The following is a 20,624-nucleotide window of genomic DNA, read 5'->3' as shown; positions in this document are numbered from 1 at the left end:
ATTTGCGAAAAACTGTTAGATACCATTCGTGACCTAAGATGACCTCAGGGCATAAACAGGGGTCCAGGACACCATTTTCATGTTCAGTGTGTCTAAACCACTTGTAATTCGGTGTTTGGGAGTGTTTATAATGTCTTTCGTCCAAAAGAGGCGCATTTCAATTTTCTCCCATTGACTTATAATGGAGAGGTCGCAAAATTGACCTGACCTTAGGTCATCGATATCAAAATTCTGAGATATAGATGTTGCACATGCTATTGCTCTTAGCAGTCGCTGAAAGCTTCAAAGCGATCGGTCACTCGGTGTAGCTATGGCAGACATTGAAACTTTTTATGAGGTGAGGTCACTTCAAGTGACCTGGTGACCTGACCTTGAATGACCTTGGTCTGAAATTTAAACAACATGTGTAGAATTGATGTATGATAAGGTGTACCAAAAACGGCGGCGCGTAGCGCCGCCGTTTTTGAGATATTCGCGAAAAACCACAAGGGGGGGTGTTCGAACACCCCCCCAGCAGGGCGCGGGTTAACAGGTTTTACGCTCATTAGCATTCCTAATAGAATATTTGTTACAATATGATGTATGGTTGATCGATATAAATTTAGTGATGATTAACCCGCGCGGGGCTGGGGGGGTAAATTTTACCCCCCCCTCGCGAATATTTGCAATATCTCAAAAACGGCGGCGCGCAGCGCCGCCAAACTTTCAGTACCTTTTATTACATCAATTTGACACGTTCCCTGAAAATTTGAGCGAAATCCGTCGGAACATTTTTGAGAAATTGACGTTTTAGTGACGTCATGTTCGCCATTTTCGCCTCAAGAACGGCAAAAGTTCAAACGCCGCTAACATCTTCATTTTTAAAGGAATCGAGACGTAACAAAAAAGGATATACGTAATTCTACTTTGTCTATGAAATGGCTATCTCGGTTTTTTGAAAATTTTGGATTTTGGCCCAAATTTTTTTCAAAAAACTGACTTTTTTGGGAAAATAACTATAAAATCCAAAATTTTGAGTGTATCGAAAAAACCGGAATATATTTAAGAGAAGTGGGCTATGTGCACCTACATACCAAGTTTTAGAAGAATCTGTTCAAAAATGTGGGAGTTATTCAAAATTGTATGACGTCATGACACACAAAATTTTTGAAAAATGACTTTTTTGGAAGTTCTAGACCTCGTACGGAAACAAAAATAGCACCATTCGATTTGCCGTGAAAAACTGCATCAGATAGACACCTTTTTAGGCCTTAACAACCAACTTCAAAATTTGACCTCACTTGACCTGACCTTGACCTGACCTCGGCCCTAAATTCATCCAGAGGTGGTCCATATCACTTATTGAGTGTGCCTATTGAATTCTATGAGTAAAATGACCCATAAAACATGTGTCGCACATGCCCTTTTCTATATTTTGTTTTTGGTGACCTGACCTGACCTGACCTGACCTTGACCTTGACCTCTGAATGATATTTTATGCAACGAATATTGTCTTGGTAGCCTAAGAACACGTTTTGGGCGATCAGTCTCAGTCCATGACTCCATTCTTCGGCAACTACGGTGCAAGGCCGATACTGTAGGAACTTGCAATTTGTACCCTTGACCTGACCTTGACCTTGACCTCAAACTTAAAATTAAGTACATGTTTTTAGTTGTTCGTGATGAGATCTTTCGATTGCCGTTTGAATTTTCCAAATCGGACCATTAGTTCGGGAGATAACAGGGGGGTAAAATTTACCCCCCCCCAGCCCCGCGCGTTCGTCTGGAGACCCCAGCCCCGCGCGGGTTAACAAACTCTGAATGTGTCTCAAACTTACGACATAGATGAAAGATATTTGCTTTTATAGTCAATTTGTGATAAGATACTCACGGAGGCTGGTGGCGGGTTTGGTGCTGAGGCCGGTGGTGCTGGTGGTGCTGGTAGATGACCTGAAAGGGAGATAATACAAATTGACCGCAAACCGATAGAACTCCTATAAAATACAGTGGATTCACCTCTCAACCAGTCCTAAGGTCCCGCGCGGGGCTGGGGTCTGCAGCCGAACGCGCGGGGCTGGGGGGGGGGGGGGGTAAATTTTACCCCCCCCCCCCTGTTATCTCCCGAACTAAGGGTCCGATTTGGAAAAATCAAACGTCAATCGAAAGATCTCATCACGAACAACTAAAAACATGTACTTAATTTAAAGTTTGAGGTCAAGGTCAAGGTCAGGTCAAGGGTACAAATTGCAAGTTTCTACAGTATCGGCCTTGCACCGTAGTTGCTGAAGAATTGAGTCATCGACTGAGACTGACTGCCCAAAAACGTGTTCTTAGGCTACCAAGACAATATTCGTTGCATACAATATCATTCAAAGGTCGAGGTCAAGGTCAGGTCAGGTCAGGTCAGGTCAGGTCACCAAAAAACAAAATATAGAAAAGGGCGTGTGCGACACATGTTTTATGGGTCATTTTACTCATAGAATTCAATAGGCACACTCAATAAGTGATATAAACCACCTCTGGATGAATTTCAGGTCGAGGTCAGGTCAAGGTCAGGTCAAGTGATGTCAAATTTTGAAGTTGGTTGTTAAGGCCTAAAAAGGTGTCTATCTGATGCAGTTTTTTCACGGCGAATCGAATGGTGCTATGTTTGTTTCCGTACGAGGTCTAGAACTTCCCAAAAATCATTTTTCAAAATTTTTGTGTGTCGTGACGTCATAAAATCTTGAATAACTCCTACATTTTTGAACCGATTCTTCTAAAAATTGGTATGTAGGTGCACATAGACCACTTCTCTGACACATATTCGGGTTTTTTCGATACGCTCAAAATTTTGGATTTTATAATTATTTTCCCAAAAAAGTCAGTTTTTGAAAAAAATTTGGGCCAAAATCCAAAATTTTCAAAAAACCGAGATAGCCATTTCATAGACAAAGTAGAATTACGTATAACCTTTTTTGTTACGTCTGGATTCCTTTAAAAATGAAGATGTTAGCGGCGTTTGAAGTTTTGCCGTTTTTTGAGGCGAAAATGGCGAACATGACGTCACTAAAACGTCAATTTCTCAAAAATGTTCCGACGGATTTCGCTAAATTTTTCAGGGAACGTGTCAAATTGATGTAAGAAAAGGTACTAAAAGTTTGGCGTATTGCAAAAATTCGCGAGGGGGGGTAAAATTTACCCCCCCCCCAGCCCCACGCGGGAATATTATTCCTATCGATCTGATTATGAAAAAATATGACCACAAATCCTATGTAGGGGAGAGTGGGGAGAGTTGTATCATGTCCAAGTTGTATCAGGGCGAATTGTGCCAAACTTATTCAATAGATGACGCTCGTGACACGACCAGCCGACGAGGTTTTCCGGGCGCCATCTTTCCCTGTTCTGTCGTGTGGCTGGGTGGACGCGTCTCGAGGTGACAGCCGATTTTATGTTTTTTAATGTCATTCTAAAAAAATAAGTTGCAAGAAAATGTGTGTTTTGGGCATTTAGATGTGCACGAATTTGAAAGATCTCCGTAGCGTTGGTGAGGGTAGGTTCTAAGGCTGCGTGAGTGAAAATGGATTTCTCCAGCTGTCCGCTGTTTTTGAGCACGAGGATGTTTTTCCAAGATGGCGGCGAGGTACATGTATCAGAGCCGGGTGGGGTATTTTGTAACATGTATGTATGTATGTATGTATGGGTATGTTGCTTTTGATCGCGAAAGCTAAGCCCTGGCTCGCGTTTGTAGGTAGCTAGTCAATACTCGTTCCATTTCGGCACAATGTTTTTCTTCTTTGCTGTTAACGGGCCACTTTTGCACCTAGTCTGTTGATGTTTCGTTCGTTTCGATGTTTCGTTCGGATTGACCTAAGTTTGGTCTAATAAAAGTGAAGCCTTTGAGCATATATACATTGTATTAACCCCATTTAATGTTGTTGTTATGTTCAAAACCAGTAGCAAGCACACTCCCTGAAACGTAAAATGGTGATACAAATTACCCCACCATGTGATACAACTCACCCAAGCCATGGGGTAAGTTGTATCAAAAACATTGTTCTTTTCGGCAGACCGTAGAAGAAAAACTGGTAGAGGTAGCGGAAAAGTTACTTTGCAAAAAAAAGCAGAAGAATCAAGGAAGGAGATATTATGGAAATAATGAGTTTATCACGGATAGTTATGAGGTTATGGGTCTCGGAGTAAAAACTGTTACAACCCACCCCACTCTCCCCTAACATTGAGAAAAGAACAAGTTTCACGCTTCAGGTTGCATTCAAAAATCAGACACTCACGGAGGCTGGTGGCGGGCTTGATCCCGGAGCCGGTGGTGGTGGTGATGGTGATGGTGATGGTGATGCTGGGGACGGTGGTGATGGCGGACCTGAAAAAATACAAACGATGTATTTATTGTATTTGACATGATCACCTTATCATACAGACAGAGCGGTAGCAATGTCTAGGGCAAAATGAACAAAATTGCTCTGATACTATTATGCAATACAAAAAGTTTCGACACCAATAACGTAAACGTAAAATTTGTAACTGAAAAACAAGTTCATGGTGTCTTCACACAGATAGAGGACTATTGGAAACAGCAAAGAAGAGTCGCAATTTAGAGTTTCGTATAAGTCGAATCTAAAAGTGTATCCATGGCAATGTCGGATCCATTTGTTTCGCCTGTGTATCAATTATCAACGTCAAGCGTTCCTTTGCTAAAAACTAGCCACGGGCGACAGTGTGCCAATGACATCACGTCCCAACTCTCAGAGGCTGGTTGTGGGCTTCCCTATGCATTTACTGAGACCTGCGGCGCAACAATCTTCAGGCGCTGTATGCCAGAGCCATCTGTTGTTGACATAAGAAACTACTGAGTCGTGCGGTACAGCATGTTTCAGGTGCTGTATGCCAAAGTCTTCTGTTGGCTAACACTGAAACTACTGAGTCGGACGGTAGGTACAGCATGCTTCAGGCGCTGTATACTAGAGCCATCTGTTGGCAAAATATCAAACTACTGAATCGTGCAGTACAGCATGCTTCAGGCGCCATATCGACACCTTCTTTTTAAACCCCATATTTGTTCTCCCGTGAAGTTCAGACAAGTCACTTAGAAACCTTCAAAAAAGGTACAAGTTTGTCTATTTTGGCAGATCAAGCAATGCCAGAGCAAGCTTACGAACGCACATATTTGATCAGGATCGGACGATTGGACACTTCTAAAAAGAGATCTTTCATGCTTCCCGGAAATTCCCCGGAGAACAGATGTGTGGTTTAAAAAAAGGTGTCGATATGCCAGAGCCATTTGGTCACTGTTGGCTAACATTGAAACTACTGAGTCGTGCGGTACAGCATGCTTCAGGCGCTGTATGCCAGAACCATCTGTTGGCTAACACTGAAACTACTGAGTCGTGCGGTACAGCATGCTTCAGGCGCTATATGCTAGATCCATCTGTTGTCGAGATGAATAACTACTGAGTCGAGTGGTACAGCATGCTTCAGGCGCTGTATGCCAGAGCCATATGTTGGCTAAATATCAAACTACTGAGTCGTGCGGTACAGGAGAAGACAGTGTTCCCGCCGACATCGCGTCTGTACTCACGGAGGCTGGTGGCGGGCTTGGTTCCGGAGCCGGTGGTGCTGGTGGTGGTGCTGGTTGATGACCTGAAAAAGAAGTGCACATGTTGAGTTCCACTTGTTATTCACTGTAAGAAAATTATTGCGCCACTTTTATTCTTCACACCTCTTGCGTTCATCAGCACTGCATTCCTGATGTAATATTTGTTACAGAAAAATATATAACCTATCGATATAAATTTGGTGATGAAAAATAAATATCAGTGTGTCTCGAACTTACGACTAAAATAAAAAATATAGCTTTTATGGTCACTTGATAAAAAGATACTCACGGAGGCTGGTGGTGGGCTTGGTGCTGAGGCCGGTGGTGCTGGTGGTGGCGGGCTTGGTGCTGAGGCCGGTGGTGCTGGTGGTGGCGGGCTTGGAGCTGAGGCCGGTGGTGCTGGTGGTGGCGGGCTTGGAGCTGAGACCGGTGGTGCTGGTGGTGGTGCTGGTTGGTGGTCTGAAATGGAGGAAATACAAATTAGCCACAAACCGATACAACTCCTATCAAATACAGTGGATTCACCTCTCAACCAGCCCTACGGTCAGAAAAATCCTGACGGATTCCGTTATTATTGTTGTATTATTATATCAATATTACTATTTGCTATTCCTATCGATCTGAATATGAAAAAAAAATTATGGACCACAAATCCTATGTAACATTGCGGAAAGAACAAGTTTTACGTTTCAGGATGCATTCAATGATAAGACACTCACGGAGGCTGGTGGAGGACTTGATTCCGGAGCCGGTGGTGCTGGTGGCGGTGCTGGTGGTGGTGATGGTGGTGATGGCAAACCTGAAACAATATGAACGATTGAATCATTATATATGACAGACGAAACGATCACCTTATCATACAGACAGAGCGGTAGCAATGTCTACGGCAAAATAAACAAAAATGTTCGGACAAGTACATTCAATACAAAAAGTATCGATAACATATAGCAAGACCGTTAAATATATTACTGAAAAAAGAATACGTTCATGGTGTTTTTCATGACAAGTAAAGGACTATTTATTGGTAAGATCAAAGAAGAGTCGGAACTGACAGTTTGTAAGACCGAATAAATATAAATGTACCTAACGAAGACAATGAAAAAATCAAATATTTCACTGCTTTTATTCTTTTTTTCATTTTTTGTTTTTTTTATAGTTTCTGCATCATTGCGCATCGTCAAATGTTTTCGTTTCCCAGATACAAGCAACAGGCAACAGTCTGCCCGGTTATCACGTCTGTACTCACGGAGACTGGTGGCGGGCTTGGTTCCGGAGCCGGTGGTGCTGGTGGTGGTGCTGGTGATGCTGGTGACGCTGCTGGTGGTGCTGGTAGATGATCTGAAAAACAGTCAGTATGATTTTAGATCAGCGTGTTGAACACTGTAAGACAAAGAAGTAAGACGAACAGGATGATCAAAACTATGACGATAGGAATACGTTTCACAAGTTCATGGCCATTTTATGATTCGACACTTACGGACATGCTGGTGGTGGGATCGATCCCGGAGCCGGTGGTGCTGGTGCTGGTGCTGGTGATGGTGCTGCTGATGGTGATGATGATGGTCATGCTGGGGTTGATGGTGATGTTGGAGCTGAAACAAGACGTAAGCCCTGTCATACGATCCTGACCACACGGACATATTTTTAGATTCATCACATCAGTAACCGTTTCACCCGCACCACGACGATTCGTTTTACACCCCCCCCCCCCCTTCTTTCCACCCATCAAAAACACATGCGCCCTTACCAAAGTAGCACAAGCTGTGTGACTGTATGGCCACCCCGGTGGGGGATCTCCCAGCGGCGCCCCTGTGTGACTGTATGGCCACCCCGGTGGGGGATCTCCCAGCGGCGCCCCTGTGTGACTGTATGGCCACCCCGGTGGGGGATCTCCCAGCGGCGTCCCTGTGTGACTGTATGGCCACCCCGGTGGGGGATCTCCCAGCGGCGCCCCTGTGTGACTGTATGGCCACCCCGGTGGGGGATCTCCTAGCGGCGCCCCTGTGTGACTGTATGGCCACCCCGGTGGGGGATTTCCCAGCGGCGCCCCTGTGTGACTGTATGGCCACCCCGGTGGGGGATCTCCCAGCGGCGTCCCTGTGTGACTGTATGGCCACCCCGGTGGGGGATCTCCCAGCGGCGTCCCTGTGTGACTGTATGGCCACCCCGGTGGGGGATTTCCCAGCGGCGTCCCTGTGTGACTGTATGGCCACCCCGGTGGGGGATCTCCCAGCGGCTGTGTGACTGTATGGCCACCCCGGTGGGGGATCTCCCAGCGGCGTCCCTGTGTGACTGTATGGCCACCCCGGTGGGGGATCTCCCAGCGGCGTCCCTGTGTGACTGTATAGCCACCCCGGTGGGGGATCTCCCAGAGGCGCCCCTGTGTGACTGTATGGCCACCCCGGTGGGGGATCTCCCAGCGGCGTCCGGGACTCACCGTGAACAGGGAGCGGTGGAGACCGGAAACCGTGATGACGTCACACTCTGGTCTCGTCGCCAGAATATTTTCCAGCGTCTGATGCCTGAGACATCCTTCGTGGTGCCTGAGACATCCTTCGTGGTGCCTGAGACATCCTTCGTGGTGCCTCGGACATCCTTCGTGGTGCCTCGGACATCCTTCGTGGTGCCTGAGACATCCTTTATGGTGCCTCGGACACTTTGTCTTCAGTCGATGCTTCTCTCAGTCGTTTGCTCGGCAATCCAGCTCCCTGGACTCTTGTCGGTGCTGTTCTTCTAGTTGGACCCATTCACGCCGCATCTTCAGTCGCAGCGCCTCCAGCTGTAGTGCGTGATTCCGCTCCAGAGATTCCAGCTCCCCTCGCCGTCTCTGATCCAGCTGCTGTCGCTCCAGCTGAAGTCGAGCTCTGAGTACGAGCGACTGTCTCTCGGCCGGCACGTTCACACCTCGAGAGGCCTCCTCGTGCTGCCGAAGGAGCTGTTCACGCTCCTCCTGGTGACGCGCCAGCAGGCTCTGCCGCTGATGGTCGTGTTCCTGCTCCTGAAGCTGTTTCTGCCAGGTTTCTGCATCTTCTTTTCCAGCTCTTTCTGTAGTTTTGTATGCAGCTCGTGACGTCTGCTCCTGCACTCTTTCAGCATCTGATTATTTTCCTCTTCAGAGCCTATGTACGGGTGTCTCTCCTCCAGGTCTCGTGACTCTCTCTGGAATCTCTCCTCCAGCTCTTTCCACTGCTGCTGAAGGACCTGCTGGAGATTTTCTTATTGGTAGTGATCTAGCTAATCTAACGGATCATCGATGAATGAGTCCCCGTGTTGCTCAATGCCTTCCTCCTGGTGAATCGTTAGCAGACCCGGCCGCTCATCGTCGTGTTCCTGCTCATTCTCCAGCTCCTTCTGCAGCTCCTCCTGCAGCTCGTGACGTCTGCTGCTGCACTCCAGCAGTCGATCCAACTTCTCTGACCGGATGTTTGGGAGCCTCTCTTCCAGCTCTTGTGACTCCTGTTTGTGTCTGCGCTCCATTTTGTTCCGCTGTGTTCGGAGTTTCCGCCCCAGACCAACCCGCTGTGCGGCGTGCTGTTGCTCCAGAACTGCGCGCTGTCTCCGCTGTCTCCGAGACTGCGCTTTCCGCTGTCCTTTGGTCACCGATCTCTGCGTCTGCGGCTGTCTCTCGGCCGGCACGTTCACACCTCGAGAGTCCTCCTCGTGCTGCCGAAGGAGCTGTTCACACTCCTCCTGGTGACGCGCCAGCAGGCTCTGCCGCTGATCGTCTTGTTCCTGCTCCTGAAGCTGTTTTTCTAACTTCTGTCTCAGCTGATGACGCCTCTCTTCCAGCTCCCGTGACTCTCTCTGGTGTCTGAGCTCCAGCTCTTGCCACTGCTGCCGCAAGGTCTGCTGGATGTCTTCCCACTGCTGCTGGTGGGAGAGGTCCAGCTGCCTCAACTGGTCCTCAGTCGGCATGTTGATGCATCCAGTGTCCTCTTTGTGCTGCTGATGAAGCTTAATGCGCTCCTCATAGTGACGTTCGTCCAGGTTCTGCCACTCCGTACCGTGTTTCTGCTCCAGATGCCGACGCTCCTCTTCATGCTCTTTGTCCATCCTCACTCTATCTTCGTGACCTGGATCCTCTAGCTCCTGCCATAGCCGCTGATGTTGTAGTTCCAGCTCCTTCCACCGCTGCTGATGTTGCTGTTCAATCAGCTGCCACCTCTGCCCGTGTGGGTGAGGCGGACCCTCTGATGGCTGCTCCTCCTCATCGCAGTGCTGCTCCTCGTCTTGGACCCCTCCGTCGCGGTCACCCTGCGGCGAGTCTGGAACACAGCAGGTCAGGCAGAAGTCATACGCTGGGAGGACGGTCGATAGGCGACCAAATCGAAAGAAAAAAAACTGGATCACTATTCACAGTACAAGGTAAAAACCAGTAAAACGCCTTTTGGGCGAAGAACGAGCGAGCGAGATAGTGAGCCCTGCACGTGCAAAAGGGCGAAAGGGTACTTCCAACGGGCTTGTGCAAAGCACCCTTCTAACCGGTCGCTAGCGGTGTACCAAATTTGAACGCAATCGGCCCAGCCGTTCCTGAGATCTGGAAGCGGCATTCTGCACGTGCGCACGTGCAAACGGGGTCCAAAATGACTTTTGCACGGCACCCTACTGACCGGTCCCCAACCGTGTACCAAATTTGAGCGCAATCGGCCCAGCCGTTCTCGAGATCTGGAAACGCCCCCTGCACGTGCGCACGTGCAGTAGCACCCTAACCGCAACACATGGGAATGCATTGCCTGGTGGGTGCCTACCTGTATGCCAAGTTTCAGCGAAATCGCCCCAGTAATTACCGAGTTACTGAAATGGGAACAAATTTGGCACCTCTTATTGTTGTATTTTGCACGTGCAGTGGGGGTCACTCACATAGATGAAGAGTATCCGACCTTTGGTAGAAGGGATGCAGCTACCCTATAAAAATGACCGCAAGACAATCGCTCAAGCCGCTGCTGAGATATGGGCCTCTCAAAATCATTACTTTTGTAAAACTGCTTGAACACCCTTGACTTTTCACGTGGCACGTGCCACGGCGGTCACTGAGATGTATCAAAAGTAGTCAATTACGGGGTAGAAGGGATGGGGCTACCCAGTAAAAAAGACCGCAGGCCATTCGGTCCAGCGGTTGCTGAGATATAAGCCTCTCAAAAGCGTTACAGGCCGGGCCGGGCCGGGCCGGGCCGGGCCGGGCCGCTCATACTGAGATTTTTCCGTTATATTGAAAAGACTTCGCTTCGCTCGCTGCGCTCGCTCGCTCGTAACCATGTGCTATGGCATGCCATTTATCAGCATGGGCAAGAGAGTTGCCAAATCTAGTTACTCCGCTCAACATGTTTTTATGCATTTATTTTTACGATTTGTTACGATTTGTTTAAATAATGATTTTTTAATTTTACGATTTGTTCAAATAATGAGCACTGCATCGTGCCTCACGGTGATAATGTAACAAATAAGACACTGACTCGCGGTACTGTACATGACTAAAACTGTTCAGTATCAGCGTCATTACTATCGCCATCTAGCCCATGATGTTTGATAAGAACACAGGACGGCAGTCGGTGGAAAGTGTACCTACTTAGAGTGGTCGGGGTTAGTTTTTTAAACCCTCGCCCGCACATGCCATTTTTCCACCGTAGAGCGCACATGGGGGGGGGGGTGCTATACCCCCGCGCCATTTCGTTCCTGCTGGAGATAGAGTTTCGCGGTAAAAACTAACAGATTCTTTTGGAAGAGACAAATCCAATGGTATCCAATTTTACCTCAATGTGCAGTCATTGACCTTCCAGGTCAGGTCAAACTAAATAATGTTCCTGTTTGGGGTCACCGTTGGAATATCACGTGCAGTGCCCATCATATACCGATGACGCTGCAATATTGGTGTCAAGCCAGCTAGAACAGCTCTTTGTCACACTATGCGACTAACTTTTGCTGACTGGGGTCATTTCAGGTCAGGTTAGGTCAAGGTCAATGATATGTGTTTGTATGTCTGTGTTTGTGTCTGTGTATAGTGATGTGTGCACCGATTGGTTTGTGTGTCCCTGTTACATGAGATCATGAATTGAGAAGCTTTTACCAAAAATGCAGTCAAAGAAACTTAACGAAAAGTAAATTCAGCTTGCCTAAAACGCAATGTTTTAGATGACCTAGGATGACCTTGAACCTTACCCTGAATCTGAAACAAATTTTTACCCTGAAACAAATTTTACATATTTCAAGGTCAGTTTTTTAGGTGAATTCGAATTTAGCAACCATATGAAGATTTACGAAGTAGTTTTGGTGCCTTCGTTACATGCTACGAAGCTGTCAGAGGCGGTTGACACCTACAACGAATACCCGGCAGAACCCCTACTGATTGACCTGACCTGACCTCACCTGACCTGACCTGACCTGGCCTGACCTGACCTGACCTTACCCGACCAGGCCTAAATGCATGAAGGCATTATCTGTGATCAAAAACTAACATGGTATTCGTGATCAGCATCCCGAAAAACCCATAGCAGCCACATTTTACGACGTTCTAACAGGTCCCGATTTTCTCGACTTTTGGGTCATTGACCTGATCTGGAAGGTCAAACAATGACCTAGGACCTTAAAGTTGGGTATGATCGGCTTCCTCTCGTCACGTGCAATACGCTCCTTTTTCCGCGAAGCTCTAGCTTGATCAGGGGCGAAACGGCAAAGGGTGGGTCAGGGGCGTTGCCAGGATTTCCTCCAGGAGGGGGCCAAACTTACAGGGCCCAAGGTAAACCCCCTCAAAATCCAAAAAGTCATCGCATTTCATCAACTATTTTTTGGAGGGGACCCAAATAAATTTAACCCGCGCCCCAGTGCACTGGGGCTGTCTCAGCCAACTTCGCCCTAGTGGGGGGGGGGGGGGGCATATGTTACCACCCACCTCTAACTCAAAAACTAAGAGGGCTAGAAAGACGCGGCAAAAAGCAGTCGATAGCTCTCAATGCGTACGTCTGAAAGTATTTCTGTCATTTCTCATCTTAGAACAATATTGGGGTCACCAGAGGTCATCAAAGTTCAAATTTTGACAACTGTCATTATATTTTTCAGAAAACAAGCCGTTATCTCAGGAACTATGGTACCTAGAAAAACGCATGAAAAGCAATCGATAGCTTTTGAGCTCTTCTTTTGATAAGGTTATTATCAAAATTGACCTCAGGTCAACGGTATAGCCTCCAGAGGGCAAAAACTCCAAAAATAGCTGTTTTTACGAACAGTGTTTTTCGATAATAACTTTCGACTACAAAAAGCCACGACATTTCTATTGCCAGAATCGTGTTCCTCTCGCCGAGGCGCGTCGAATGAACTATAATTTGACCTTGAAAGGTCAACTTGAAAATTTGACCTCAGGTCAAGGTCATGACCTGACCGGAAAAGGTCATGTTGCATATCAGTCGATGCGTCTCGGCAAGACAAACACAATGAGGCCATCCCCAGCGTTCTAGCTCTTTCCAATCGCGAGTTATTGGCAAAAATCTGTAACCTCAAATGACCTCGGATGACCTTTCTAGAGGCTATCAGCAAAAATGACATCTTGGTCATCACGGGTGGTCCAAATCATTGTGATTCTGAAATATTTGGACTGTTCCTATGCGTACACACGTATCTAGAGGCATTTTCATTTTTCTCCACTGACTTGTAATGGAAAGGTCACGCCACGGACCTGACCTTAGGTCACGGATATAAAAAATCTGAAATATACAAATTGTAGGCGCCTATAACATCATGCAATCCACCAAGTTTAAAACCTTTCTGACAAACACTGCAGGCTGGACATGATTGCAAACTTTTTTAGGCTTGGTCAGTTAACTTGACCTGGTGACCTGACCTGACATGACCTGGGGTCTAAAATTTCACACATTGTCTAAAGTTGACGAACCAAAAGCTAACCCAAGACGGCGCGTAGCTTTTTATTTACACGCAAAAAAACGCGACAGGGTGGTAACATATGCCCCCCCCCCCACTGGAGCGAAGGTTAAAAAATTATTTTAAAAAATGAAAAAAATGTTAGAACTGAGAAAACCGAAGGGCCCCTGGGAACACAATGGAAAGGGGCCCCGATGGGCCCAGTGGCAAAACTTTAGGCCCGAAGGGCCCTTTTATAACCAATGAAGAGGGTCCAGAGGGGCCCTAGCGGCAAGGTCTCAGGCTTGAAGGACTCCTGCGAACTCAATGGAGGGCCCAGAGGGGCCCCAGTGGCAGGGTCTCAGGCCCAAATGGCCCTTCTACAACCAATGGAAAGGGCCCAGAGGGGCCCCAATGGCAAGGTTTTAACTTCGCTTGACGGGGCCCCTGATAACTTGACGAGGGCACTCTATAAGCAACAGAAAAACCCTCTGAATACACGACAGGGCCCCCTGAGCGCATGATGGGGCCCCTGATCGCTTCACGGGGCCCTCTAAGCCACAGAAAGGCTCTCTGAGTACACGACAGGGCCCTTAAGTGCATGAAGAGGCCCCTGAGCGCGCGTGACGGGTCCTCTGATCTACAGGAAAACTCTCTGAGCATATTAACCCGCGCACCGACGGGGGGGCGGATATCCACCCCCCCCCTGAGGTTTTTCGCGAATAGCGGGAAAACCGCGGCGCGTAGCGCCGCGAAAGTTTGTATGACTATTCACTCATCAATTTTACACATGGTGTGCAAGTTTCAACCTCCTAACTTTTAAGGTCAGGTCACCAGGTCACTTTGAATGACCCAACCTCAAGTCACTTTTTTGCAACTTTGTCACCGTGCCAGAGCTACAGTAGATGTCGGAGGCCTTTGAAAGTCGCAGGATGTTATTAGGTCATTAGTAGCTACAATTTGTATATCTCGGAATTTTGATATCGGTGACCTAAGGTCAGGTCAATTTCTCGACCTCCCCATTACCTATAAGTCAATGGGGGAAAAATCAATTCCCTGTTTTTACCACTAAAACGGGTCGGAATGGCCCCATAAACCATACATGACCTCATATACGATCAACCTTCACTACCTTGAGGCCTGTTTTGCTGTTGGGCAGCTGTAAGGTCATGTGACGTCATCAAAGGTCACCAGCGGTTTTTTGACAATAACTCCGTACAGGAACAAGATACAGCCGCGCGGATGGTCTCATTGTGTTCAGCTCGTCAAGGCGCATCGAATGATATACATGATGACCTCAAGGTCACGTGACCTGAGGTCAACCTTTGACCTTGACCTTTCGAGGTCAACATATATATCATTCGATGCGGATTGACGAGAGAATCACGATGCTGCCCTTAGTTTGTTCCTATATTGACTAGTTCGAAAGTTATTCGAGAAAAACTCTCTCCTTACCTAGCGCCGCCATTTTGACTTTTTTGACCCCTGTGACGTCATCTTTGACCTGACCTGAAAATGACCTTTGTAAAAATTGTAGACCTTGTCCGTGCGTATCCCTTGCCGTTTACCGCTTGTCGCTATCTTGCTTCGTTCTCGAGATCTCAGGGGGGCGGTCATCCGCCCCCCCCCCCCCCCGTCGGTGCGAAGTTGGCGCAGACCCCCGTCGGTGCGCGGGTTAAGCCGGCCGGGCCCGGGGGGTAATCCCAACCACCGCAGCCCGGGGGGGGCGTTTTTCGCCCCCCCTGTCTAACTCCGTAAATAAGAGAGCTACGGAAACAAAAGCGATACCAAACGAAAGGTCCTTACGAGACGATTCTAATGCACCTAAAATTTTTGACCTCAGGTCAATTTTCAAGGTCAGAGGTCAAGGTCAAAGGCCAAAACCGGCACATGTGTAGTGATCTCAAAGTAAGCCTTCTAGAGGACGGCAGGCTGCATCAAACCGGCAAAATTGGGTATCAAACGAAAGAAGAGAATCTGAGGATTCTGAAAATGTGCTCTAAATCAAAGGTCAAGGTCAAGGTCACGCTCAAAATTGACCTCAAACTTGGCACTTTTTCGCACATCTTGCGTGCTAACTTCCAAGATGTTTTGAAATGTTTTGAGGCTTATCAGTTCCCTATTTGTGGTTCATCTTACGATACAAGGCTGCTCAAAGGTCAAGGTCACAGAAGAGTATCCCTGCTAGAGGCTATTTCACTTATTAAGTTAGTAATAATAAATAAGACAATTTTGCCATCCGGAAGCTCTAAATGAAGGCTTAGAGGAAAATAGATGCCAGATTCGTGATCAGCGGGTACAAATCCATCATAAACGACCTTTCATGTGTCAAGGTCAACCAGAGGTCATTCGAGGTCACATGAGGTCAACATGAAACTTGATCTTTTCCGAACAAAATATATATATATCATTCGACGCGGCTTGACAAGGCGAATGCGATGGTACCACTGCCGTAGCTCTAGGACCATTTTTGTCGAAGTTATTTGCGAAAAACTAAAACCACATTTCGGGGTCGTTGACCTGACCTCTGACCTCAGGTCACCAAAACTATTTTTCTATTTTTCTCTAGGTCAAACGCTACACAGCCGTGCTCGTAATTTGTCTTTATCTCTAAAACTCTATTTTTAGCAGCTATTTGAAGTTTGCGTCTGTGACGCTTAAGTTTGCCGTGCAGGGGTCTAGAAAAATGGACCTTGTGACGTCATCAAGGGGGCTAGGTCCAAATTTTTTACTTCAGAAGATGTCAAATTGATGGGAGAAAAGGTACTGAAAGTTTCGCCTTCCTATCCCTAAGCGTTCGGGAGTTATCGGAAATATTCGCCAGGGGGGGCGAAAAACGCCCCCCCCGGGCACGCGAGGGTTAAGGACCCCAAGGGGCCCCTGAACGCCTGACAGGGCCAGGCGCGTAGCCAGGATTTTCCTCAGGGGGGTTAATCAGACCAAAAGGGGCCCATGTGAGCGAAGGGGCCAACATTTTCTTAATTTCATGACGTAGTTATTTGCTTAACTACCTTAACCCGCGCACCGACGGGGGGGCGGATATCCGCCCCCCCTGAGGTTTTTCGCGAATAGCGGGAAAACCACGGCGCGTAGCGCCGCGAAATTTGGTACGACTATTCCCTCATCAATTTTACACATGGTGCGCAAGTTTGAACCTCCTAACTTTTAAGGTCAGGTCACCAGGTCACTTTGAATGACCCAACCTCAAGTCACTTTTTTGCAACTTTGTCACCGTGCCAGAGCTACAGTAGATGTCGGAGGCCTTTGAAAGTCGCAGGATGTTATAAGGTCATTAGTAGCTACAATTTGTTTATCTCGGAATTTTGATATCGGTGACCTAAGGTCAGGTCAATTTCGCGACCTCCCCATTATAAGTCAATGGGGGAAAAATCAACTCCCTATTTTTACCACTAAAACGGGTCGGAATGGCCCCATATACCATACATGACTTCATATACGATCAACCTTCACTACCTTGAGGTCAATTTTGCTGTTGGGCAGCTGTGAGGTCATGTGACGTCATCAAAGGTCACCAAAGGTTTTTGGCCAATAACTCCGTACAGGAACAAGATACAGCCGCGTGGATGGTCTCATTGTGTTCAGCTTGTCAAGACGCATCGAATGATATACATGATGACCTCGAGGTCACGTGACCTGAGGTCAACCTTTGACCTTGACCTTTAGAGGTCAACATATATATCATTCGATGCGGATTGACGAGAGGATCACGATGATGCCCTTAGTTTGCTCCTATCTTGACTAAATCGAAAGTTATTCGAGAAAAACTCTCCATATCCCGGCCGGGCCCGGGGGGTAATCCCAACCACCGCAGCCCGGGGGGGGGGCGTTTTTCGCCCCCCCCCCTGCCTAACTCCGTGAATAAGGGAGCTACGGAAACAAAAGCGATACCAAACGAAAGGTCCTTACGAGACGATTCTAAAGCACCTAAAATTTTGGACCTCAGGTCAATTTTCAAGGTCAGAGGTCAAGGTCAAAGGCAAAAACCGGCACATGTGTAGTGATCTCAAAGTAAGCCTTCTAGAGGACGGCAGGCGGCATCAAACCGGCAAAATTGGGTGTCAAACGAAAGGAGAGAATCTGAGGATTCCGAAAATGTGCTCAAAATAAAAGGTCAAGGTCAAGGTCACGCTCAAAGTTGACCTCAAACTTGGCACTTTTTCGCACATCTTGCGTGCTTACTTTCAAGATGTTTTGAAATGTTTTGAGGCTTATCAGTTCCCTATTTGTGGTTCCTCTTACGATACAAGGCTGCTCAAAGGTCAAGGTCACTGAAGAGTATCCCTGCTAGAGGCTATTTCACTAATTCAAGTTAGTTATAATAAATAAGACAATTTTGCCATCCGGAAGCTCTAAATGAAGGCTGAGAGGAAAATAGATGCCAGATTCGTGATAAGCGGATACAAATCCATCATAAACGACCTTTCATGTGTCAAGGTCAACCAGAGGTCATTCGAGGTCACATGAGGTCAACATAAAATTTGACCTTTTCCGAACAAAATATATATCATTCGACGCGGTTTGACGAGGCGAATGCGATGGTACCACTGCCGTAGCTCTAGGACCATTTTTGTCGAAGTTATTTGCGAAAAACTAAAACCACATTTCGGGGTCGTTGACCTGACCTCTGACCTCAGGTCACCAAAACTATTTTTCTATTTTTCTCTAGGTCAAACGCTACACAACCGTGCCCGTAATTTGTCTTTATCTCTAAAACTCTATTTTTAGCAGCTATTTGAAGTTTGCGTCTGTAACGCCGAAGTTTGCCTGCAGGGGTCTAGAAAAATGGACCTTGTGACGTCATCAAGGGGGCTAGGTTCAAATTTTTTACTTCAGAAGATGTCAAATTGATGGGAGAAAAGGTACTGAAAGTTTCGCTTTCCTATCCCCAAGCGTTCGGGAGCTATCGCAAATATTCGCCAAGGGGGGCGAAAAACGCCCCCCCCCGGGCCCGCGAGGGATATCTAGCGCCGCCATTTTGAATTTTTCGACCCCTGTGACGTCATCTTTGACCTGACCTGAAAATGACCTTTGTAAAAATTGTAGATCTTGACCGTGCGTATCCGATGCCGTTTACCGCTTGTCGCTATCTTGCTTCGTTCTCGAGATCTCAGGGGGGGGCGGTCATCTGCCCCCCCCCCGTCGGTGCGAAGTTGGCGCAGACCCCCGTCGGTGCGCGGGTTAAAATTACGAAGGGCCCCAGCAAACCCAATGGAGAGGGCCCCGAGGGGCCCAGTGGCAAAGCCTCAGGCCCGAAGGGCCCTTTTATAACCAATGAAGAGAGCCCAGAGGGCCCTAGCGGCAAGGTCTCAGGCCCGAAAGGCTCCCGCGAACCCAGTGGAGTGCCCCGAGGGGCCCTTACGCTACTTTTATTGTGCCCCTTACAGTACTTATGACACCACGATGGGGGCCCTTTTGGGCTCCAGGGGGGCATGGCCCCTATGGCCCCTGCCTTGGCTACGCCCCTGGGGTGGGTCCAACGGACCTCCCCCCCCCATTTTACGTTCGCGGCTGGAAAAACACCAATACGGGCGAGGGTTAACCCGCGCCCCACTGGGGGGGGGGGGGGCTATTCATATCCCCCTCTCCCGTTTTTCTGCAAAAACTTCTAAACCACCTGAGGTATCGACGCCAAACATTCAGTACCTTCGGCTGCATCAATTTGACACCTTGAGTCAAAATTTGAATTTCGTAGCTACCATAGGTCGGCCGAAAATGACGTCAGAGTGACGTCATGTTCGGCCGATTTCGACCCAAAACATTGAACCACGGAAATCGCTCCCAAGAGCTCAGTTTTCTAGCTACATCCAATTTCTTTGCATGAAAGCACTCATAATTGACTGCACTATCAAACTGCTATCTGGGATTTTCAAAATTTTGAAAATTTCGAAAATGTTTTATAATAATATTCAAAATTTATATTTTTTTAAATTAAAAAATTGACTTTTCGAAAAAACCGGAATGTATGTGACAGAACGCATGCTTATGACTAACTCTAGCACGTTTTAGCTAAATATCTTCAAAAATGGCCATGTTATACGCATTATTGCAAAAAACACAATTATTAATTTTTAAATCAATTTTTTAGTACGTATTTGACATCGTACACCAATATAAATAGCACCATCGTGTTCCTGAGCTCAAACTGCATCCAATAGACACATTTTTTGTTGAAAAATTTTAACTTCAAAATTTGACCTTTTTTGACCTGGAAGTGACCTGACATAAGCTAAATTCGACTCTAAATGACCTCGAATGAGACAGACGACATCAAATTCGAAATCTATGGCCTAAATGGACCATAAAACATAAGTCACGTGACCGATGCATGATATAATGTTTCCGTGACCTGTGATGACCTGACCCTGACCTGAAAATCAAAGTACAAGTTTGGTACCCTCAAGGTATCTAGAGCGTCTGTTCACGAGTGTGTAAACCAAAAATGAGCCTGATCTGGCTTGTAAGACGGCGGCCAGAGCCCAAAATGTGATCACGCCGAAATGCTGATAATTTTTACTTTGACCTGACCTGTGACGTCATCGGTGACCTCGAGGTCAATGAAATTAGGTTTCGTTCGACAGTTTTTCCCGGGCTATCCGACGCCGTTTGAATTTTGACGATTGGCCCATTAGTTTCGGAGGTAGGAGGGGGGGGGGGCTATGGAGAGCCCCCCCCCCCAGTAGGGCGTGTTATACGCAGACCCCAGTGGGGCGCGGGGTAAACTAGGTGAATGAAATTTAGTCACAAGGTAGTTCTCCGCTGGGGCTATTGAATGTCGTTTGAAATTCGAAAATCGGTCGGTAACTTTCTGAGATATTTGGGAGGGGGGGGGCAAGGGTGGCAGGGTCGGTTGACAGCCATACGGGGGTCGGGTTAACCCCACTCGAGCTCACCATATAACAAAAACAGGCATTTTTGTGGGTGGATAGTGAATCACCGAAAAGGGAATTCTCCCCCCCCCCCCGGGCCAATGAGACATGCGAACTGTGAGCTGTGCATCCTTCACAATCTTAGATCCCGGTGTGGCGGGAAACTCGGCCAATTGGAATGCCCAGATTGGTTGTCATGACAACGGTTGCCTGGCAACGGCTTGTATCGGGGAGCGGAGGGAGGGAGCGGATGGAAATGCCGGCGAAAACGGATTCTTGTGTGTTCATGTGGCATCAACTATAAATAGGTATAGGAA

At 47.4% G+C, this 20,624-nt stretch overlaps 1 protein-coding gene across 1 annotated transcript in view; it reads right to left on the bottom strand.

The window, feature by feature from the left end:
• Positions 1-7,098: 7,098 nt before the first annotated feature.
• LOC122386039 (trichohyalin-like) overlaps positions 7,099-20,624 on the bottom strand; it is a 33,564-nt gene continuing 20,038 nt past the window's right edge. Inside the window, exons 2-3 of the mRNA XM_043374823.1 lie at positions 8,010-9,837; positions 7,099-7,164 (exon numbers count right to left, since the gene is read on the bottom strand). Of these exons, the coding sequence (XP_043230758.1) occupies positions 8,807-9,625 (819 nt within the window). The 5' untranslated portion in view covers positions 9,626-9,837 and the 3' untranslated portion in view covers positions 7,099-7,164; positions 8,010-8,806. The remainder of the gene's footprint in view (positions 7,165-8,009; positions 9,838-20,624) is intronic.

The sequence above is a fragment of the Amphibalanus amphitrite genome, unplaced genomic scaffold (genome assembly GCF_019059575.1).
Source record: "Amphibalanus amphitrite isolate SeventyFive unplaced genomic scaffold, NRLGWU_Aamphi_draft 000238F_arrow, whole genome shotgun sequence".
NCBI classification, from domain to species: Eukaryota; Metazoa; Arthropoda; class Thecostraca; order Balanomorpha; family Balanidae; genus Amphibalanus; species Amphibalanus amphitrite.
The sequence above is the reverse complement of the archived record's forward strand: the minus strand, read 5'-3'. Positions and strand labels throughout refer to the sequence as shown.